Consider the following 23622-nt stretch of genomic DNA (forward strand, 5'->3'; position numbering starts at 1 on the left):
GAGATTGCCAATCCTTTTCCCATCCCATAGCCAGGTCTTTCTGAGCTATTGTAAAGCACATCTGAACAGTGAGGCAGAGCAGCATTGCAGCACCATCTGCTGACGGCTGCCTGCAGGTCCACAGGCCTTCAGCATAGTCACCATCTCCAGCCTCAAATGTTCAAAGATGCTGACAGCATCCTCAGATAAATACATCACTCTTCAGGATAGAGGAATCATGCAATGACTGATTAGCATCAGAAGTGCCAACACAGAAGTACAATTGTCTCAAGTATCTATTTAGGTTTTAAGCAAATTAATGCCCTTGTGCACTTCTCTTTGGAGTGCCTTCCCAGCAACACAGTACCTCTGATTTCACCTGTTGTTCTGCAAGCATTTCTTGCTTTTTTTTATCACCTTTCAAACACCTGTACAAGTACACAAGAACATGGTGCTGCAGACTAGCAATGCGCAGCAAGAATACCTGTGAGCCAGCAGACTGAGAACAACTTGTGGAGATAGGCTTCATTTTTAATCTGGCAGCAACATGGTCATGTCCTCCTTTTCAGTGTGACAATACAGGATTTCACCAATCGAGTCCAAAGAAATGAATAAATCAGGTATGTGGAGCATTTCACTCCTGCCATGTCCAATGATGCAGCTTAGATACAACAGTGAAAGGAAGCCTCAGCACACGTGGCAGAATGAGGGTATAAACTTCATCATTTGCGGCAATACCAAGAAGAAACAGGAATACAAAACCAGGGAAATGCTAGCTTTCCTTATCCCACTCCTCTCCCCCTGGAAAAATCTGAGAATGCCAAGTTCTGAGTTGCTTTTCACTGTTTTCCCCTAAGACTACTTCCTATACCACCACTGCCCAGTTCTGGCCAGTGCCACCAGCTCAACCTTAGGGCCCCCAAAGCATCTACCTCTCCCCTTTATGTCTTCTCCATCTCACAAGGAACGCTCCTCCCCAGACCAATCAGAAACTATATGTGTAATAGCCAACAGCCTGCAAACATCATAGGAGAGCCATAAAGAGAATTAACAGCCCTCCCTTTCCCTGCCAGACAGCAGCAGCAACCACTCTTACAGCTGGGAAAAAAAAGACACCAGGACACCACTGCAGATAGCTGTTCTGTGTATCTTGCAGTGTAACTGTCAGGACTGTTAAAAATCTGAGAACGGAGCTGGCTACAGATGCTATCTCCCACTGTGCTCTCAGTCTGTTGTAGATGGATACAGAGGGGATTTGCATGTTTGTTCTTGGAACTTGCCTTGTTAATGTTGTTGCAATATTGACACACCATTCGGTTCAAAGCTGTTACTAGCAAGTGAAAATTCAAGCTTTTTATTGAATGTATTTTTTATTCTAAGCTTTTAGAACTAGATATTTAACAACATTAACATCCATTTTTTACATCACATTTCACATGCTCAACTGTGCTATTACTTTAGCTACAGCTGCGTATTGTCTCCGCTTCCCCAGAAATCCTCAGACTGAAGATTTATTGGTCAAACAGGCACTTAAACACACACAAAACTAGAAAATGCAAGTAGATTTTACTAATGAGGCAGACATTTTGCTGCACGCACCTCTCCATCAAAAGCAAGTCCAACTTTAGCAGACACCAATAACATCTTTTGTCTTTGTCTAATTTGGAAGCTGTGTTACAGAGAATTGGGAAACAAGTTAATGTATGCAAAGTTTGCTGGAGCGGCAAGCAACAGAAAGTGCTTGATCTAGTCAGAAACTGTAGAGAGAACAGAAGCTTTGCATTCCAAACAAAGGATTCCCCCAGGAACGAGAGGTATTTGAAGATGTCCAATTCTACATCTGGAATTACAAGCTGAGATTTCTCACAGAGAAATGCAAATCAATTAAGTGAACAGAGAAACATTTTGGGAGGAAAAGGAAAATATTTGGCAGGCAAACACTAAAACGTTGAACAGCTCTGTGAGAGTCATGCCCTATGGACAGGACCAAAAACAGAATTAGTCTATTGTGGAGGTAAACACTAAGGTCACATACAATTTATTTATTTTTTCCTCATCCCAAACATCTCCCAGACACTTGCTGCCTGGCATCCTTTCTACACACACAGAGTACCAAGCTGGTAAGTCAGTGTGTAAAAATACCCAGGGGGAAGGTTCAATGAAGTGTAAAGTGTTTTTTCAAAAGTGCATAAAAAGTAAACAATGCTCCTTTGGGTTTGTATGTTTACCGTTGGACCCAAAGACACCAGCCATTTTACACCGGCAGTTTTAATGCTCCCAGCTTATGTTGTCTGCCTGGAAACCGAATGGCACCAATAACAAGAGAACCACATCTTTATGCCGATGGCTGTCAGGAGACAGAGCTGCACGAATGTCCTCCCATAGGTGCATTTTGCAGCAGCCAAACAGACAGCAATCAGGTTCTACCCGTCTGGTAAGGAAACGAGACTCTTCAAATGTAGATCACATCCGAGTCATGCTGCTGAACCTAGATGCAAATTAAATAAGAAAAATTAGTTCTACTTTGAATTCCTACAGAAAGCAAAGCCTACTTTGTTTTGGTCTAATTCTTCCTTTCTGTCGAACTAGAGCCTTTTGCAAGATGCCCTGCAAATGGTTTTTCTTCCCTCTTGAAACAAGCCCATTTGCCTCACAACAGTCTACATTACGTTAGTCCTAAAATATTTGTTTCTCTTATTTGCAATAGAAAGAGCTGCTTCCTCAATTGCTGCTACACTAAACTGTTTTCCTTTTAGTTCTAAGTCTACAACCCTCTAGGTTCTGACCTTGGAAGTTGCATGCTAGACACTCTGACTGATCCTGAAAATCGCCAGTTCTGTTCACAGAAAACAGCAAATACATCAGGCTTACTTTATTTGTAGTATCTTGCACAATTAGCGTTGCCTGAAGAAAGCTGATTGTGCATGATCTTACAGTTCTTCTTGAACACATACTATGTTCTCCATTCCAGTAAAGTTTAAAAAATTGTTTTGTTTTATAAGACCCAGTTCATTATTATTTTAGGATTCTTTGAGAGAAATGACGGAAGAACTGAGATGTAAAAATCTAGGCATTTTTTGATATCTTTATCCCCATCCCTTAAAACCAGAAAGATTGGCACAGTCTGTTTTAAGTTCTCTCAGAGCACATTCTCATTTCCAAGCCTGGCTGATACAAATAAAATTTAACAAATCCTCCTACTGCATATGGGCATCATTTTCATTTACCAAGGCTTAGATCATAAGTGAGAAAAATCAAGTGGCCTCAACAGCCCTGAATGCTGCTCCAGTGCAGGGCCTCCAAACCTGTGGAACAGCCATGCTTTGTGGCCTGTCATTTCAGAGGCTGTGACAGAGCTGGATAAAACCATTCCCTAAAGCCAGCCATTCTTTACTTCTTTGAATTCTAAAGCCTCTAGTCAATATTTGGGAATTTACTTATAAATCTGATTACCTTTATAATCTGTTTTCTGGATCCTGTGCCTACACTATTGGCAACCAAGGAATTTGTTTGAAAAGATGACTTTTCCACTGGCACTGCATGCTGAATTTTGTTGGTACAAGGCCAGCTGCTTGTAGTATTTAATGAGTAAGCAGGGAAAGGTCTTTGAAGATTTATATCCAACGAATCTCCAGTTTCGAAGGTTTTCATCCATGACGGGGTCTTTAAAAGAAAAGAACACATGGAAAATTAATGCCCTCTCCCCATCAACATTCATTAAGCCAGAAAACATCAAATGCATAGCCAGCCAGAGCACACAGGCCATCTTCCCTCATTTTTTCCAAGCCTCCCTTCTCTCTCAAACAGTTTACTTAGGGCCATTTTTTATTATATGTGGAGCAATCTGGAAAAGCAAAGACAGCTCTATTCTTCCCCTGGTTCAGGAAGAACGTTTATGTAAGTAACAAGAAACTTATGACCAAGATCTGAGTTTAGTTCCCCACTGCCTGAAGGGGAAGAAAAAAAAAAAAGCCAAGACTTTTACAAGAGATTAATAGCAACCACAAAGCACGTGAATGAGAATGTGATGCAAACTATGAGAAACCACATTTAAACGCATTAAGTTACAAGAATTTAGTTTGTTCCATGACAGTAAACCTTACTGTGATTTCATAACCTGCAAAACAAATTATTATTTTTTGTTTATGCTACTGGTATCCTGCCAGGGAATTTTTATTTATTTATTGTCATGACTAGTCCTCTTCTCTGTTAACACTTAAAATATTTTAGTATCAAAGGTCCTACAGAATGTACATTGAATCGAAATACAGCAATTACCTTTGGCATACATATATATATTATTATCATTGTGCCAGAAAAAGTGGCAGGTATTTAGGATACTTACATTTCCTAAGGAGCGATCCAAGGATCCCAGGACTTCAGTCCAATGAGAGTAAAGCCCAGACTGTTTTTCTTCTAGCTTCAAAGCATGAATTTCAGACTTGAGTTCTTTCAGTCGATCTTCAAATTTCTTGCTCTTTTCTAAGTAATCTAGCCTGTAGCCCACACATTAGAGACAAAAAGCTTACTACCATAACATAACTCACAAGTAGGGGTTGAGGGAAGCAAGTGCATAAGGAGAGGAGAGGCAGTTCTTTGCTTCATTTTGCCTTTTTTTTTTTTCTTGTATTGGCAAAATGAAGTCTGGCACATGTCTGCCTGACTCCCTTGCTCCAGTGAGGTGGTTCACTTCCACTCTTCAGCATTCACTAACTTTTTACCAAGAATCAACCTCCACACCAAGAGGAAAAGCCCCTTTGTATGGAAGCAATACCACGCTTTAACACTAGAGGGAAACTTCTGTCCTCTAACATTACTCCAGCAAAGTTCACGCCTGGCCTACTGGTCTCCAAGACAGGAGGGTTCTGGATCAGTCATGGATTGATGGCACCACAAAACTTTTCCTCTTTGCAAAACAGCTAGTTTTACAAAGATGTAACCTGCACCAGCTCAGTAAAAGGCCTCCATTCATACATACAAGGAGAAGACCATCCTCAGTTGTTAAGGATGTAGCGCTGAGAATTTTTGCTTTCTGTACTTCCCACGATTAATCTCATTTATTTACACCATAAGCATATTGATACCTCTCTCGCTCTATCTCAAAGGAGAGTCTCTTCAGGTCAACATCCTTCAAATCCAGCTTGATGGACCCTTTGTCAAAGTTGGCATCTCTAGTGTCCGTTGGCAAATATTGCGGGTACTTGACCATGTGCTGAAAGAGGCAACACAAGCACTGTCAGTAAGATTTGATTGTTTGATTTTGGTTTTAACTCACCATCTTCTTCAAGAGTGCCCTGCTGAGCCATTTCACAAGCTACCCATGGATTATGAGAAACAGATGCTCTTGAAGACCTTCCCCGCTATTTAAGTGGCCCCAGACGAGTGCCCAAAGTCCACAAGCCACAAATCCAAGTGCAGAAAAGTACCTTAGCTATCTTATTCATTGCAGCAGAGAATGGAAATCCATTCTCAGCAAGACTGAAGCAGAAGAGACTGTGGCACACTGCCTTAGCAACAACTTCTTGCTAGTGACAGCTTCACCTGCTTTGCCTGAAGATACTCACAAGGAATTCACATGCCAGGTTCAGTACAACCACCTCCACAAAGTATTGTCTGAGATGGAACAAAGTCAGTATCAGGCATGAATGCAGGCAAGACCATCTAGGCTTCCCAAATCCTAACATGAGTCCTGTTTTGGCTTTTGTTTGGTTAGAGTTTTTTTGTTGTTGTATTTTTGTTTTGTAATATTTGTCTCACCTTTATCTTCCTGACTCAATGCCCTTAACAAATACAACTTCAATTCCAGCTACACTGTGTTCAGTCACCAGCTAGTCCTATAGGTGTTTGTCTTGCAGCTAGATGTAGACATGCCACGACCTAGCCTGATGAGGCTACAAACATAAAATTAACATATGATTATCTCCCAAGATGAAGCAGTGCCCAGCAGAACAGAAACTTACAGGATAATTAAGCCTGGTTATGTCTAATAGCTTCTGCTTGGCTTTCCGTTCAGCCTCCCTGGCTTCGTGCAGATCTTGTTTCAGATGCTCTGCTTCCTTGGCTCTGCAAGACAAATATCACAGCAAATGGCTGAAGATTTCCAGCATAGAGCAACACAGAGATTTCAAAGTTATGCATCTCACTGGTTTCTGGAGAATAAGATCCATTACTCTGAGTGATTCCTCTACCCAAAGACATTTGCAGTAGGATTGTCACATGGAGAACCAGGCACAGCACGACACAGGCTTTGAAGGGCAATCCTGCAGGAACTGACTGAATCAAAGTGTTTTTTCTACTCCTAGTTTCCACGGGTTCAAAAATGACCTATTGATACAGATTCTTCAGGTTGTCAGAGATCCTCCTTGAGACGAGGAGGGGTGCAACATAACTGCTCTTTATTTTGGCAAGCTTTTTGGCAGCATCCTAAAACAAGCAGAAAGCCCTGAACAACCTCTATCAGCACTAGTCTGCTCTGCATCCTCAGGCAGCACAGTGCTATGGAACATGCAAACTCTTACAACGTGGTTTATACTCCACATGAGTTTACCTGGGTTATACTTTTCAAAGATCTGGAAGGGATATGAGACACCATCACTTAGTAATGAGGAAAAGTCTCATAGCCTATAGGGTACACAGGTTGTTAAATTTAGGTAGCTAGGTAACCAGTGCTCTTTTGTTAATGCTATATAGAAGATGTTTCTGCATTCTGGATTTTTAATACTAAACATCTCTACAGCCTTCCATCAGGATCCTTTGTAAACTTTTTGACCCGCATCACAACCACTGGTAGCAGGTAGAAAAATAAGACATGCAAAGGTATTTTCACTCTGAATTGTTGCTTTGGGAAAAATCCATCCCTACTGCTCTCCTTCCCCTTCTACCCCCCACCCTCCTGCTCTGAGAAAATAAGCATTCTCTCTGCCCAGGCAATCCAGTAGGGGCTACACAGCCCCACTCAAGCAAATCTAACCTCCGGTCAGACTCCTTCACCAGCTTCACTGCTATCAGCTCTGCTTCCCTCATCTTTTGCTCCATCAGGCGTTTCTCCTCCTTGGTTTTCAGAGCTGTTATCTCCAGCCTCTGTCGCTCTTGCTCTGCTTCTGCAGCATTCTGGGCCAGCAGTTTTGCTTCTTCTTCCGCAATCTGAGCTTTCTCTGCCAGCAGCTCTGCCGCTTCCTGGGATCGGAGCTAAGAGAAAAACTTTTTGTAATTGCCCTGTCTAGCATCTACAATTTCACCCTTGCAGTCAGTCAGGAAGAAGATATCTTTCCTGAATAGATCAAGGGATAAATATAGTAATCCCTAAAATAAAAAGTAAACAATTGTAGTCTGGTGTTCCTCCTCTGCTCCAGAATTGCCCAACTTCCTTCCTGCCTCTCACTTTTATACAACAAGGAGACATTTGTTCAGAGCTGGGCAAAGATATCAACCAAAAACTGTCACAAGTTGCCCCCTTCAGTTGCCAATGCCACATGCAACATGCACTAAGCCTTCTTTCTCCCAATTTCAGCTCACAAGGTTACTTTCTCTCTTCTTTGCTTGAAGAAAGTGCTGTGAACACAGGGAGAACGGCTCACAGCAAATTCCAGCATGCCTTCTCCACCACTGACCAGAAACTGTCCAGCCTTGCATAAGCCATAACGTATAGCGCCTCACAGAAGCCGTAAGAGAAAAAGAAAAAAAGCTTCCAAACCAAGAAACCCCTTCAAGCGCAAGAATATTCAGCTTACGTGCTACTCACCAGGGCCTCATTGGCCTGCCTGGCTTCATCTTCCAGCTGGAAGAGACGCCTTTCCAGCTCTTCTTTGGCTCGCTCAGCTTCTTCTCGGAGCTGCTTCTCCCTGGCCAGCCTTTGATTCTCCATCTGGAAAGAGAATGAGAAATACCACATTTGTGGGTTTGCAGCAGGATCTCATCTGGGCCCGAGGCAGCACAGCAAATGAATCTACTGACGAATGGACTGCTCTCTAGCTGGTGAGTTGACATTTAGCAGAGATGTAATGCTGAAGCTACTTGCACTTTAGCAGCACTGAACTCCACTAACTGGCAACACTGGTTATTTCAGGCTGCTGGAAGAACACTTGCATCGATCTGTTACGTACCCCAAATCTTTGTGATCAGCCCTTCAGTTTCACAAACATCACTTACATCCTCAGAAGCCGCATACACACTAGAGCTGTTCCCACACTCAATCCTGCTGCACTTTCTCACCTCCCACACACATATTGATGCAGTGCATGGACAGCGAGGGCACCAGCTGGAATAATAATCAGTGTTTTCAGCAACAGAGGAGCAAAAATAATCTACCTTTTTTCTAGCCTTTTCTTCCCTAGCTTGTGCTTTCATTTGCTGGATTTCTATTGAGTCCACTTTTCTTCTCCTCATAAACAGGTCGTGGTTTCCAATGCACAACTGCAAAATCTGAACAGGAAAAGCAAAGCAAATGAGATTGTGACATAGCTGCACCCCATCCAGAGGGGCAGAAAGAGCCCCACACCAGTCTCACAGGACAGAAGCTAACACTTCTGACTTCAGCACAAGTGCTGGCAGTTGCTTTCCTTCCAAGAAAAGTGACACCAGAGCAGGCTCATCCTCAGGTACATAACAGTTTAGAAAACATAACAGGATGAGGGGGTTCTCCTTCCATCCTTCATCCCTGTCTGGTTTCAATTGCCTGAAAAAGAACAGGCAGGGGGGCTAGGCCGGGAGTACACAGGAGGCAGCTATGTGGGAATGGTCAGCTGTGGTGGCCCCTCATCCACAAGGTCATTGAGAAGCGATCCAGCCCCTGCGGCTGTGCTAGGAAGCAGTTAGTGATAATAGAATTAACAAGTTGATTAGGTCCCTCCCTTGTTGCTTCTCCCAGAAAAGGAGAGGCAGCAGCCGATTAAGAATGCACAGCAGCCAGATAAGCAGACGCTGCAGCGGGCTTTGCACTTTTCCATATGCTACACCCTCCCCTTCCAGTAACTGGATTTCCCTTTGTGATTTGGGCCTTCTTTCACATCTCACTTTTCACCCACCATCTCCCCTCCCAACAGGGAGAGGACAAACATATGTACCCTGACTTCCCAGACAGAAGAATCCTATGGAAAACATGTGCTGAAACTCAATGCTCCCTGGCCTCTACATCGGTTTCGCAGACAAACATTTCTCACTCAGGTATCACTCAGTACTGCCAGGCCCGGTTTTAAAGGAGGAAAACAGGACACTTACCAATTTGTTTACTTTTAGCTGAGATGAAAAAAACTTGAAGACTTCTGCTTTTTTGTCAAGAGGTTTAATAGTTAACTGTTCAGACAGAAGATAAAAATAGAGGAAGCAGTGAAAAGGAAGAAAAACAAAGCTGAAACTATTTAATATTAATGCAAACTTTAGTCCATCTCCACTTCTCTCCAGGGAGGCAGTGATTTATGCCACAAATACAGGGAGAGCGATGCAGAAGTGTTTTGCTCACAAGAATCAGAACCAGGGCTGTTCTCTGTTACACAGGTTCCTCATCTGCTCATCTAAAACAGCAGGGCATTTTAGAAGATAAAGCCTCTCACAGCCCCACACCTGGTGCCAGTTTGGATGGTGTTTTTCATAACAATACCACCTGTGCATTGCAAACTACCCTGAGAACGCTGAAGCAAGCCCTGGTTATCAGGAAAACAGAATACATTAAGAATATGACTACTTCTGGAGATTAGTAACGTCAGGGAGATGTCAAACACCTCTCTGAATCCCAATCATTGCAGATGTAAACAAAATGTATTACAAAGGCCTGAAGGATTTTTTCTTCAGACCACGAGATAACAGTACCGAAGCTCCTGCTTTCTCACATTTCCAGTCCTATCTCCCAAGCTGTTTCCAGAGGACATGAAAGGCTTTCATGCTGCCAGGTCAGTACACACTGTTTTACTTCATATGCTGAGCTCAGTTTGGCTGCATAACAAAAAAACAGCTCCATTCTTTAAGATCCTGCTCTCTGTGACTCATGGGTTAGCACTCGATTCCTATAATTCATTCGTAATGCAATGTATAATTTCAGGCCATCTGAGTCATCAAGATCTTAACATCCTACAGCCTGTTTCACCCTGTAGGTAACAGCTGCTTTAATGCATTGCCTTGTGAGGAGCTGAACTGTGAACGTGACACCAAATATAGTGGAGCTTTCATACAGGGCTGCCCAATTTCCCAACAACAGGGAGCTAAAGCAGCTTATTCATGGACCAGAGGGGAAGTTTAACGATAAGAAAACAAAACTCTTTGGAGGTAGAACTTTCCTGTATGCTGCCCTGATTGATTTAATGTATTTACAGCTAAGCCTGGACAGCAAATCTCATCCTCAGTGTTTTTCAAATGGTCCAGAGAAAGAAAGGAATAAGCCACGTTGTCCTTTGGCTGACAAATTCCAAGTATGCTGGTACCAATGTGATTTTTCTGGTTTTGTTTTTCTGATTATAGCCTTCCACGTAGCCACATGACTTGAAATAACTCCAAATTTCACCTGCTCCCCAGTGTACTGTATTCAGGTATAAGATGGACTCTGAAATCACAGTGAAATTGTAATGGTAGGGCTGTGCTGAAGACTGAAATCATTCACTGATAAACTAGTAGAATTGAGGCAGAAAAACACGTACATCTCCCTGCATGTCTCCGCTTGCCAGTGTGCTTCAAACCTCATCTATTGGGACAACTTCTGCATGCAAAACTAGCATTAAGTCTTTACAGATCATCTAATTCCTGCTGAGATAACTAAAGTCAGCCGTGATGGCATTCGTAATATCTATCTTTTACAGAGACCAACACTCTTGTTTTGCAAACGACAAGCAGCAGGGAAGGAAACAGAATAGTGGGCTCCACAATTTTAGAGAGCTTAGAGCAGCCCTTGGCTCCTAGGGGAACCAAGATTATGCAGCACATCGGAAAGGCAAGTTTGTTAGGAACTAAAACTGTAACAGAGCTCCCTAGGTTTATTCCCCCTCCCCCAAATTATTTAAACAGAGACCGCTTTCAGCCTGTTCCAAGAATCCCAGTCCACACCCTTGCCCATATAAAAAGAACAATATATCAGAGCCATCATACCTCCTTCTCACTATAGGAAATGTTTCTGATAGCACTCCACTCAAATGACTTATTTGGAGAGAACCTGTTATTAATGCTGTAGATATGAATACCTTTGGCATCAACTCCAAGTAAGAGATCTGTATGGTTTTTATTTTGCTTAAAAAAAAAAACAAAAAAAACAACAACAAAAAAAAACACATATCAGTAAGTCCTATTTATAGTAACATAGAACAATTACAGACAAGAACCACAATTACTCTAATAAACGGATATTTGAATTTTTAAGAAAAGGCTGTTCCTACAAAACAGATTAGGACCATTGCTAGCACACCCAGCTGAATAAAGCAGCTCAAATTTCTAGTTTATTTATCCTTCTTCCTATTACATACCCAAGACCTTTGTCAAACGATAGAACATTCATGTTTACTGTTGTATTCACCTACCCAATTAACAGGTAAGTAAACCAAGTCAGGACAATCACTACAGAGCCCACCCACAGCAGAGAAAAGCAGAACCCAGGAGTCCCAGCTCCAAGCCCCCTACACGATTTTTAAAACGACACTACCATCAAATACAGCAATAGCAAATTGCTAAAATAAAGTACTTACAGCAATGGGAAAATAATTGACACCATACATTTCCAAGTCTTGGGCAATTTTCAGGTAGTTCATCTCAGCTTCATCCCTAGAGAATAAGACCGATTACAGCAGGTGACTCCTATACAATCTTTCTGTCCTGACAGTGTATTTCCCAGTTCAAAAAGAATGCGCATTCTGGTCCTTTGTGCTTTCATTAATTTTACTGTCTTACCCTTAACAGAAAAAGGATGATAAAAAAAAAAAATCTCTACAGAAGACAAAGCTGTATCCGTTTTTATTTGAGTCAGGTATAGTGCAATCTTTATTAAAATTCAAGTCCAGTCTTATCCTTGTATGTTAGTTTTGCCACTCCATTATCACCTCTTGGAGATCTACTCTACCACTATTTTCCATAACATGAGGATATTCCCTTCAGGAAGAGAGTTCGTTGAGAATGAGTGCTTTGGGCATAGTCCAAAGAAAAGTAAGTCTCTCCACCCATCGTTGTCTTCCCTCCAAACTGAGGCATCGAGTCTTGAGGAAAATATTCAGGAAAGATAGTGCTAAGAAGCATTTAGAACAGCCAAAGAAAAATTGAACTGAAGTATTAGGAATGGCTGCCTCTGGGTGCCAGCAGCTCCTACCTCACATTTAATTGAACTTCCAGGCATGCTGAATGTGTTAGAAGTAGCTGAACACCCACATGGAACCACACCAAAATTTGGTCCTGGAACTGTGATGCAATGTCTATACCACTTTGGTACCTTACTAAGTATGCGGACACCTTTTTGAACCATGCTTTTAACAAGGTATAAAATATCAGATTTTAAACATGTTAGGTTGTGAAGCCCAGCAAGAGCCTTCAACTTCCCTGTTTACTTCAAACCAAGTCCAGTTTACAAGCACTCAGTGCCCTACACAAGATACTTTTTACCCTGGGTGAATGGATGTTTTATCCCTTAGTAATAAACAAACCTAGCAGCGTAGCTTGGGACCCAGGATCTCTTTGCTCACTTACAAAATCCAAATTTCAATAAAGACAGCAAATAACTAGTTACTGAAACGTACAGGATTTCCAAAGAATGAAATTATTTCATACCTAGCAATACCCCTGTGCTCAGCATACCAAGCCGTAATCTTTTCTTCCCACATCTCTGCTGTCAACTGATACTGCCTGAGGACCTAGAGAGAAAGGAAGAAGTCTGTTTCCCTTTGAAGATACAAATACGTGTGCTTCCTCTCCCAGGCAATGTGAATGCAACCAAGCAGTTCACAGCTTGGTCATTTCAGCAAGTTCAAGGCTAACACAATCAGTATCTAATGCTCTGGTTAGTCCCAAAGCAGTACCAGCTCTTCATCAAAGCACAGATTCAAAAGTTTGGTTTTATACAGAATAAAAACTTACCCGTTTGGGTAGAAGTTCATCATGGGCTAGGAAGCCTGGCTCATGAAAGTTTGGGTCGTAGTCACCATACTGTCCCAAGGAAGAAAAAAAGAGATTTCAGCTTGTTGGATGCAGAAAGCTGAAGAACTTTCTGGCTGCAGTTTGATGCAACTGCTCGAGACAGATGTTGTTTTGGTTCTCCCATATACAGTGTAAGGGTAATAAAACAGGCTCCCCTCATCTGAACCATCTGTGGAAGTCAGTTCCAGACTTTGTGCTATACATGTGGTTCCAGTGCACCCCCTAATGTGGCCTGTAACCTTACGCTTCAGCCCTAGGCTGCACCTCTTGGTAACTGAAGATGTAAAGGGATCTGCTGTGACTTCACACCCTTCTCTGAACTACGGAATATGTTGTGGAGTGTAAGCTCACTTCCTCCTACTGTATGTAGGCTGGGCTGCTGCAGAGGGCCAGCTCTGCTAATTTGTGTTCCCCTCCTGCCATTTTATGAGCTGGGCTCTTGGTGGCATGAAGGTAACTATGTTGTGAAAGCTGCTAAAGAATATCACACCATTGTAAGCTCATGGTATCAGCACCTCTGTATCCTTGGACACTTTAATAGCAGGAAATAATTCCAATTCGGAGAAAAAATTACATTAAAATGCTACGTCAAAAGAAATCCTCTAAATTGTGAAAGCATAGTATAAAACAGCAAACTAATTTCTTCCTCAAATCCTTGTAATGGCATCTAATGCTTATTTTTCCAGCTGCACCTGTGCTTCCCAGCATGACCTATTTTAATAGCAAAGTTTAACACTTGTGTTTTACATACCACCCTGTATATGTGTTTGTTAAAAATAAATAAGAGCACTGCTATGCACAGACCTTGGCCTGAACAGCATAAGAAGCCAGTAAAACTGTTGCCTCTGGAGAGCAATAGATTTCTTCATCCAGTATCTGTTTCTTAACCTAAATCAGAAGAAAAAGGGAACAAGTTGAAGAAGCTCATAGTCAAAACTTATGTCAGGCCTGAAATTAAATTAGACATGCCTGGACTATAACTTGGCACCAACCATCACAAGTTAACAGCAGCAACAAAGAGGCATTCAGAAACACAAGAAACCATAACATTACATTTAATGAAAATAACTTTTGGAGGTTAAAATGTTTTAATTCTAAGTTCATAGAAGTGCCAGACAGCTATCTCCCCACATTTATATAGGGAGTCCTGTAAAAGAATCTGCTACAGAACACATTTATTATCTGCACTTCATTCCTTTTAGATTTTTTTTAATTTTTACTTCCTGCTTATGATACAGTTAGTTCTTCCTAAAGTTTGTACAGCACCATGAATAAATTAGTAAGTGCATTTTATCAGACGCTATCAAAAAACTACGGAACTACTGCAAGCACTTTCCTGAAATTTTTCTGCTAATGCCCCTTGCAGAGATTAGAGGTCTCATAGGGAAGGTATCTTTACTTCAGTCTAGCAGTACAAAATGACCTTTATTTCGTGGCTTCTATAGGATGCCAAAAAGCTAAAACCTGCCTGTAAATTATAGTCCTAGAAATAAGCATGAGAGCTGATGAAGTATTTTAATTTCAGAAAGACAATTCAATGAAAACATAATCAACTGTTGTATTTTCAATCACATTATTCAGCTTGGAATGACAGAAAAAGGCCTCTTCCATAAACCAGTGGAAAATTGTTAATATTGGTTCATTGGGCTTTTTATTATTCTTCCTTCATACAAACAGAATTAAGGACCTTTCTCACACTCCCTTTTATTACCGCCTCATTTCCCTGAATGAAGCTGTACCATTTTTACCTTCAGCATTGAATAAGAGCAGGTGTGCTCCTTAGCTATTGCAAATCATCGTAACTTCTTTGTATTCAGTCATACTAAATGTGCTACACCAAACAATCATTTGACCTGCCATCTAAAATAGCACTAAAGAGCTACACAACCACAACAAGAAAGATGTTTAGCTAGAAAAAACATTAGCTTTACAACATGTAACATATCCGAATTTTAGGTCAGGACAAACCTCTGGAGGTCACCTACTCAAAGCAAGTCCAACTAGACCAGATTGCTCAGGGATCTGTCCAGCTGCCTTTTGAATGTTGTCAAGGACAGAGATATTATACTAAAACCAGTAATAGAATCTTTAAAAGCTTTCCAGAAGAATGAAGGGCACCTCACAAAGAGAAACTGCCTAATAGAGCATTAGATTTATTCAGTTACAATGGTCTAAGTACAACAATAACATAGTGGCTTAAAAATAAAAGCATAGTAGAAATGGTAAAGAGTCTTTTAGCATTCTTTTCATTTTAGTACTCCATGGTGCTAGCATGATCAGAGGTGTAATAGCTTGTAAGACGTTGCTTGATTTTAAATATGTTGGGCAACTTTTACCTGGAAACCTGAAGGGGGAAGAATAAATTAATCTTCCCAAATCTTCCTCTCAGGTGTAATGTATTTAGCCTACTAACAAGCACAAGATAAGAAAATTTTACATAATTCACAGTCTTAAGCATTTCCAAAAAGAAAAATTACTTGAGATAATGCTTGAGCTGCCTTTACAAAGACACTTAGAACTGTAGGTGCTGTGAACTGAAATGAACCATCAAGAAAGTTTTTCTTTCGAATTTAGTCTCGGGTGAGCACAATATATAACCTGAGTTATAGTACAGGGAAAATTCTTTCTAAGCTGTTAAAATGGAAAGAATGAAAAGACTTTTCTTCCAAATTGGAAAGCTCTGGCTTTCATACTCCTTGGTGCAAATAATACATTTCAGAATTGAGAAAAACGTAAGATAAATCTCCTATAAGTGTCTGGGTGGGTTTTTTTTTTTTGATCATTTCTATAAAGTAGTATAACAAAACATCCTTGTAAAAGGAGTAAGTTATCTAATCGTTAAACAGAAAATGTAGCTTTAGTCATTGATGTTTATTCACACATTTAGCAAAAAGACATTATGCCACATTAACATCTAAGTCTGAATAGTGAGTAGAACTGAAATCTGTAAGCATCCAGATGTCTGTACATGTTTTTCCTATTGGCATCCAGGTGTGATCTTAAGTTCTTATAGCCAGGAAACTTTGCAAGTCCAAATTTGTTTCTGTCTTGTTTTTCTACTTTGGAATGAGAAGAATTTGCTAATCGCATATCTGCTAGTCAAGGCAGGTTCAAGGAGAAAACGTGAAAAGAAATCAGGATTAAAAGAGTAGGAAGAGTTCTGCCCCCCTCACTCCTTTCCAAACTTAGCTTAAGAAGCAAATTGGTTAAGGGTTCTGGTAAAATTATAGTTAGCTCGTTAACCTTTGGAATAACAGCATTTTCCCATTCCTTCATTAGCACATCCTCCTCAGGGAACCTGTGTATTTACTGTGTTTATTTACAGATGCAGACTGATTTTATTCCATAAGCCAACCTACTTGCACAGACACATCCTACTGAAAGCTACTGAATAAAGCAACACAGTGGAGCCTGTAACATTCAGAAGATTCCACAGCTACTCAGGAGAGAAGATGGATGGCAAAGATGTTGGAAAATACAGCTGACCACCAAGTGACCATCCCAAAAACTCAATGCTCATATAGCTACTGTTACAGCTATAGCCTATTGCTGCAGCTGTCTCTATGCTGCTTTAGTCCTGTTGAAACTTGTTAGATAAGCAAACCTGTGTATTTCAGGATGGATATCAAATTGTGATCTTTTCCTCTACAATCCAAAAATAAGATCTAAAAAGGACAGGTTAGGTAGTTCTTGTTTTCTAGTGATTATGCCTTCTACAGTCTTACACAACAAGATCTTCCAGTAACCACCTGGACTATTTTTAGAAGCTTGGGAGTTTTAGTTTTAGGGGTAGATTGCAGTCATGGGTCTTGTTCCATCTGCAGCTGGTATCAGTGAAAAAAAACTTACTGTCCCCAAGTGCTTATCACCATTCCTTTCCTCTTCTTCACCTTCACGACTGCCACCATAATTGCTGTGTAGTCACTCCCTCGCACAGTTCATACACCTAATAACAGGTCTCTTCTAATCCTTCTCGTTTTGAAAGAACCAGGATAAGGAATGGTTACTCAAGAGCACCAGCAGCTCTAAGAGAAGATGACAAGGAGCTTTTGAGACTCTTCAGTTTAGCTGCAGCCAGAGCAGACCAGGTGACACAGTCCTCAAGATGACTCTTGAAGCTGATAAAAACGGGGACTTGACTCTATACTTCTCACCCCTGAACAGTTAGGGCAGGAACCTTAAGAAATTAATTCCCAGACCAACAACTTTAGGCAGTGCTCCAAAAGGGCAGGAAGCATGGTAAAATGTGCACTGTGGTTACCCTTAAGTGGTATATGGATGGCTTAAAATCTAACATAAGAAGAACCTTCACAGAGTTCAGAAAACAGAATACTTGTAACAGATAAATGCAGAAGCTGGTCAGGATGCCCTAATTATGCTGGGGAAAAAAGCCCTGGTGTCTGCATGGCAGCAGAAATAAACGAACAAATAAATCTAAGATTACTTGTCCTCTGAGTGTGAAAATATCAGGACCAGTTATGAAAGCACCTCTGAGAGTGGCTATGGAGAAGCTGCTAAATCAGAAATACAACATGGGAACAGGCAGACTTGGCTCAAAAAGTTCCAACCCATATGGAGTTTCTTCCCAAAATTAAAAATTGAGTATGACCAACACTGCTACCTCTTCTCCCCGATTCACACTCTAAACCTCAGTAAAAGTGGGAAGCTTTCTAAGGTCTACACACACTTCAAAGTTAAAGGGTCACTAATTTGTAACTGATGTACTTTTCCTTGCCCCACCTCAAAGAGTATCAATCCCTGGGTATAGAATTCACATCTCCAAAATGTTTGGTTTTGCAGCCTTCCTTCTACCATTAGCTTCAACTATAAAGTTCTTCAAGCAGTGCCACCCTTGCACGTTTTTTGTTGTGTTTTTGTTTTCTTTAGGCCACTGACTACAAGGAGTAAAGCAAGTCTGGAATATTCAGGTGCAAAATTACCACTGGAGCTGCTAGGTGTAAAAATCATTTTACATGAAACTACAGGTCCCAGTAATGGAACTCCCATTCCTAGGACAAGCAGTACGAGAAGCCATCATGAGAACAAAAGCCTGCAGAAGGCATACATTCAACTTATCATCATACAAAACCACAGTAGCCAGGAGAGATGTTTGTATTTTATAAAAAATAGATATTTACATAGACAATGATATGGCTGAAGCCAGCAGAGTCATTCTGAGACTAACAACAGCCAACAAGATCAAAGACATTATAAGGGGACTGGGGTGAACACAGAAGGAATTAATGGTTTAAGAAATGTTCCTGACCTGAAGGAAGAATAAATGCTGGGTAATTTCCTGTAACAGTTCCTCTTCTACCTTCTCGGGGTAGAATTTAGCCAAAAAATGAAAGCTAATGGGATCTTCTTTGGGGATTTCTTGATCTAAAACCTGCTTAAAGATAAAACGAAAATCAGCAGTAAAAATGGTACAGAAATGTCTCAAACTATTATTCCAGAGGAAAATCAGAAGGCAGCTAATAATCCAGTTAAGGCAGCATTTCCATGTTCTAGAAGGAAGGGCAATGCTGAGCTTTAATGTATTGACAATAAATGCATATAGTGGTGATTATATGAATATGTGCATATATTATATATTATGAAGAAGTGCATATAGTGGTAACACTTCAGACAAAACCTTAAACAAGAAGATTGCATAACACAATGAAATTCAATTCTAAAAAAAAATGATATAATCTAGAATTATGGGTTGTCATTTAACACGTTCCTTTAGCTCCTGAGCTTAAAGAAAAAGTAAGTCATTTAGGAGCTGAAGATTGCAGGTTACTATTTTTGTTTTCTGTACCTTTTTGTCCATCTTTAACCAGGTGCACATTCCCTTCATTGTATACTGCAAACCAAAGAACCAGGTCTCCCTTAAACCAAGTGCTCGGCACACCAAGTCAAACAAGTCCTTTCCCTTCCACTTCATCTAGAAAAGAAAAAGAAAATAATACAAAACATATTTATCCTGACTGAACTTGCCGCATTTTTGGCGAGCAAACCAGGTTACCATTTGCCTTTCCCCTACAAACTATTATTTCACCTTTAGCTTGACAAAGAAACATGCCTACTGCTGCCTACAGCAAAGGTACATGAGCTGTAATGTTCTACTTCCTCTTCCTTTCCTCCAAAGATTCAAAGCTGCAGGCATTTAATCACAGCATCAAGCACTTTATGAGCAGAGGGAATGAGGATTGTACTACTGATCTCCTAGGACCCAGCAAAGCTTTATTAATATTTGTAAAAATCTTATTCAACAGTTTACACAAATTAAAGAGTCTTGAGAGAAGGCCAGGGGGAAATCAAAGGAGTGTCAAGGCACAGAGTAGAAATGCCAAACAATCAAAGCAAATCCATCTTTCACATACCTCAGCTATTTCAGTGGCAACAAGCCAAGCCTTTATGCTACTCTGATTTAAATGAGCAGGAGTCTGTCTTCTTGGAGTAGGATTTAGTGCGCAGTATAGTCGGGATCTTTTTTTTATACAGTAAAAAAAAAAAGTAATCTAATCTCATTTACTAGTCTAGCTCCATAGAGAACAGAAACTTTGATTAAAGGTCCCAAAATTCACACACACATGATGTCTCATTTTTCACTGAAGAGGCTGCACATCTGTTTCTTCTGTTTGGCTACATATTAAAAGATGATTTTGTCTCATTGCAGGGTCAGCCACTAAACTCAATGGCAAAAAAAAAATAAATAAAATAAATAAAATAAATAAAATAAAACACTTCGGGGCATTATTTGGATGGAAAGCAGGATATCCACCCAGAAAAAAAGCAGTACTGGGGGAGAGAGAGTGATAGCAAAGGAAAGAATATATCAAGCTGGATTTGCTAACAGGATTCTGAGCTCTGAACCAAATTTTCCAAATTCTATTTTCACAACCCTGCTTGCAATTACTTTAGATCTGTAAGTTACAGAAGTCCAGTGCTTTTGACTAGTATATTGTCTCTGAGGGATCAAGTAAATGAAATATTAAATGCCCCACAACAGTCATCTCTCTCATTAAAATTGCTATCCTAGTGGACCTTAGTTTTCCAGCTTGCCTTCTCAAAGTAATTGCGCTTTTTTTTTTTTTTTTGCTTTTGTTGGATGATTAGGAATTAATCAGGCACAGTTCTGTCTCCTCAACAGTGCAGCCCAATTCATTTATCAATCGATCGCTTGCTATATATGTATTCTTCCACATTTTTCTGCAGTCTATCCAATATACTAGAGAGCCATAATAAGAGTCATAATAGAAGAAAAGCTAACTTTTACATTTGATCATTTTTCTCTCGTACCCAGATAAGATGTAAGCCAGCCATTACAGATAAAGAAAGAAACTGGAGTTTACAGATGGCGAATCACATTTGAAGAGAATTTCCCAGATCAACAAACGTGGAGCACCATTTTATACGTTAGTGTATAAGCAACATCTTAGGACCAGCTCTGACCAGACTTGTTTCTCCAGGCCTGCGTCTTAAAGAACCTTGTCACATTCAAAAAATGTGGCTTTTAAATGCTAGCTATGGCTTTTCAGAGAATTTTCAAGGGTACATCTTGCTAATATAAAGGGCAATCTCCAACTTTCCAGCATTTTTCTGAGAGCTCTTACCTCACAGCTGAATTCCATTTCAGCATCCACTGTTATAATTTTGACTTTAAATGTCTTTGGTTGTTTCTTCTTCAGGCCTCGGATAGACATATTTTTTAGTTTATGAGGACAGCCACACCTGAAATCAAACATAGCTGCATTTAGGGCTAGGAATTCAGTAATTTTCTTGGCTATATTTCAAAGCAGGATGAGTTCAAACTTGCAGAATAAAGTCAGCCTTAAATACAAGCAGTCTCTGGATGTTTGTGTCCAAGAAGATGCTCAAAGCCATAATTGTGTCAAAACAAAAAAAAATTTAGTTTGACCTGGGGATTTACTCCCTAAAAATTGCTCTAAAATACTGTTCTTGTCTTTCCCTGAGACCTGGGCAAATACTACCTTCCTACAGTACTAGAAACAACCTCATTCAGACCTTACACTGCAAGATCTAGGGGACTGCTTCTCACTACAGCTGAGGACATCTAGGGAACCTCCAGTCCAGCCCTCATGCTCCATACAATCACCTGTGTCCAGGCAATTCAGTGCTCTCTTGCAGTGAAACTCTGCAATGGATGAATACTCAGTTTCACCAAAAGCAGAACATGACTAATGTCAGCAAATTAGACATTCCTCATCACTTTTATACATCCAAACAAAATTCTCTTCCTCAAAGGTCCCTGCTGTATGTACTGCTGTGTCAGTACTCTAAATGCATCAGCGGAAGCACTGCGTGTAAAAGAGCCACATCACACAAAAACTTACTATATCAAACCCAACTCAATACTTTTCCATCAGTTGTCTCCTTGAGAAACCATCCTATCAAGTTTCTTGACATCATAAAATCTTAGCTCCCTGAAATTATACAAATGCCAGAAATATATCCAGTGAAATGAAGCTGAATCTGCCCATTTCTTTTAGACATATAAACACACAATGATGAAAGCTACTTAGAGCACCATTTTTTTCCAGTGCTTCTTCTTCTGAGGTGAAATTAATACAGTTTTGCAGAAGCCTACAGAAAATTTCTTCACAAATTTTATATTCTGAATGCACTTGACTGCATGCCATCAAAAAAAAAAAAAAAAAAAAAAAAGACACGTGTTATTTCCGTTGTCATGAGGATTTTGTTTATATCAGCCAAGCCAAACGTTGGAAGTTGGGGTTAAATGGTAGTGTGAATCCACACTCTGCAGCACAAATCAGCCTGTAATTTTTTCTTCTTGTATTTACTTTATAAAATTAACAGCTCAGTCTTGCACAACCCAGCTAGAATCTGTGAACTATATAGGTCAAGAAGAGGCAGAGGTATTATTGGTTTCCTACAATGTAAGACTATTACAGGGTGGCAGACTTCCAACCTCTTCCTAAGCAATTCCAAAATAAAGTTCTAGTTCAAACTGAAAAGTATTTGTCTGTACCTTCCAGTATTTTATAAAATATCTTGTCTCTTTCTTCTCTTCTGCTAAGCTTTTAATCGGCTTACAAATACATTGGTCATTTTCCACTTACTTTACTTGTGCCCCTCATCCAAGAATTTCAGATGGCTAAATAGGAGGTAAAATATATACAGAAGTTTTTCTTTTTGACTTGTAAGGAAGCTGAGGCAGAGAACAGATAAATCAGGTGCCAAATCACATGGACATCAGCCAGACTTGAACAAGTACTTGTGGCAACTCAGAGTGGGGAAAAGAAGCTCAGGAGAAAATTCATCTTTCCGACACCACTGAGACCAGCTGAGGTGTTCTCTCCCTCCAGTTGGGGCTGATAAAGCTTCTGCTGAAGTCTTGTGTCCAGTTTGAGGCAACACACTTCAAGATAAATGATGGGATGACTGGAGAGAATCCAAAGCAGAGCACCAAGGGCTAGAAAATAATCTGTAGTAAAACGAAAGTACTGGTTAGTACAGAGAAGGGACAAGTGTAATGAGATATGATAATGCCTGCTGTACATGACCACAGTGGTTAGGACAAGGAATAATGGGCTTAATTAAATTGCAGCAAGTCACACACTGAGAAAAAAATCACTAACCAGAATACTATAATGCTGGAAAAGTATGGAAGTTCTGTCTTTCTGAACAAGTTAGATAAACTTCTGCCTGCAACAGCATGACAGTATGTGCCCCCACCTCAAGACACATCCCTAAAGCACTTTTCCTGATTAGTCCTCCTGCTGGTGCCTGCCAACAGTGCTAGAAGAGGACAGCTCAAACTGCAAAGAATTAGGGTAAACTGGTGAGTGTCAGGGATCTTAACACATGGGAGGCATATCCAAAGAAAAACCAAATCCCTTCACCCTCGGGGTATCCCCCTTATCCTGGGGGAATACTTTTATTTAGAGGAGTGCAAAGCAGGTCTCACCACTGAGTGCATTTCCTCTAATTTAGGCAACATCTCAGTGCACAGTGCTGAGCAGAACACAGGTCCTGTTTAGCATACAAAGGTGTTTTCAATTAAAGGGAAAGGAATGCTTAAAAACCACAAAATCACCATAGTAGTATGGTGTAATACGACCACAGTAATATCGACAGGGAGAGCACCATGTGAAGGCATCCAAACCAGCAGTAATTACACCAGTAATTTTTTGATCCCTAATCTGCAAGCTGCAGCAGAGCTAACAGCAAAGTTATGTTTTAACCTGTTACATTCCAAAGCTCTCCCTTGCCCATTTTTCTTCAAAACCAGAGAATTACTGTAAATATTTTTACCATGGGATATAGCAGTTAGAGCACTAGAACTACGAACCACTATGGAGTACTGGGCACAAACCCTTCTTAAATTAGCTCTAGAAGAAACATCAGTGGCTGCAGACAAAAAGAGAAAAAACTTCATAATTCATTTTTAACATGTAATTTGAATCAGCCAATTCAGTTAAATGGGAACTTGGAGTTTGGGCCAGTACAGAACATTCTCAAAGAGTTTCATATGGAAAATGCTGAACAGATAAAATAGAACTATTTCAGAAGAATGTA

General features: G+C 40.4%; 1 protein-coding gene across 1 annotated transcript; it reads right to left on the reverse strand.

Moving 5' to 3' along the window:
- Positions 1–2329: 2329 nt before the first annotated feature.
- Positions 2330–22214, reverse strand: LOC116497277 (merlin-like). The gene is made up of 18 exons (XM_032200953.1): positions 22164–22214; positions 20676–20793; positions 18878–19003; positions 18341–18463; positions 13879–13962; positions 13015–13083; positions 12709–12791; positions 11640–11715; positions 11050–11187; positions 9196–9270; positions 8287–8400; positions 7721–7843; positions 6950–7167; positions 5940–6042; positions 5064–5191; positions 4325–4475; positions 3433–3642; positions 2330–2467 (listed from the first exon to the last, which is right to left on the reverse strand). The coding sequence occupies exons 2-18, from the start codon at positions 20763–20765 to the stop codon at positions 2432–2434; spliced, it is 1947 nt and encodes a 648-aa protein (XP_032056844.1). The 5' UTR covers positions 20766–20793; positions 22164–22214; the 3' UTR covers positions 2330–2431.
- Positions 22215–23622: the final 1408 nt, after the last annotated feature.

Source organism: Aythya fuligula, chromosome 20 (genome assembly GCF_009819795.1).
Source record: "Aythya fuligula isolate bAytFul2 chromosome 20, bAytFul2.pri, whole genome shotgun sequence".
NCBI classification, from domain to species: domain Eukaryota; kingdom Metazoa; phylum Chordata; class Aves; order Anseriformes; family Anatidae; genus Aythya; species Aythya fuligula.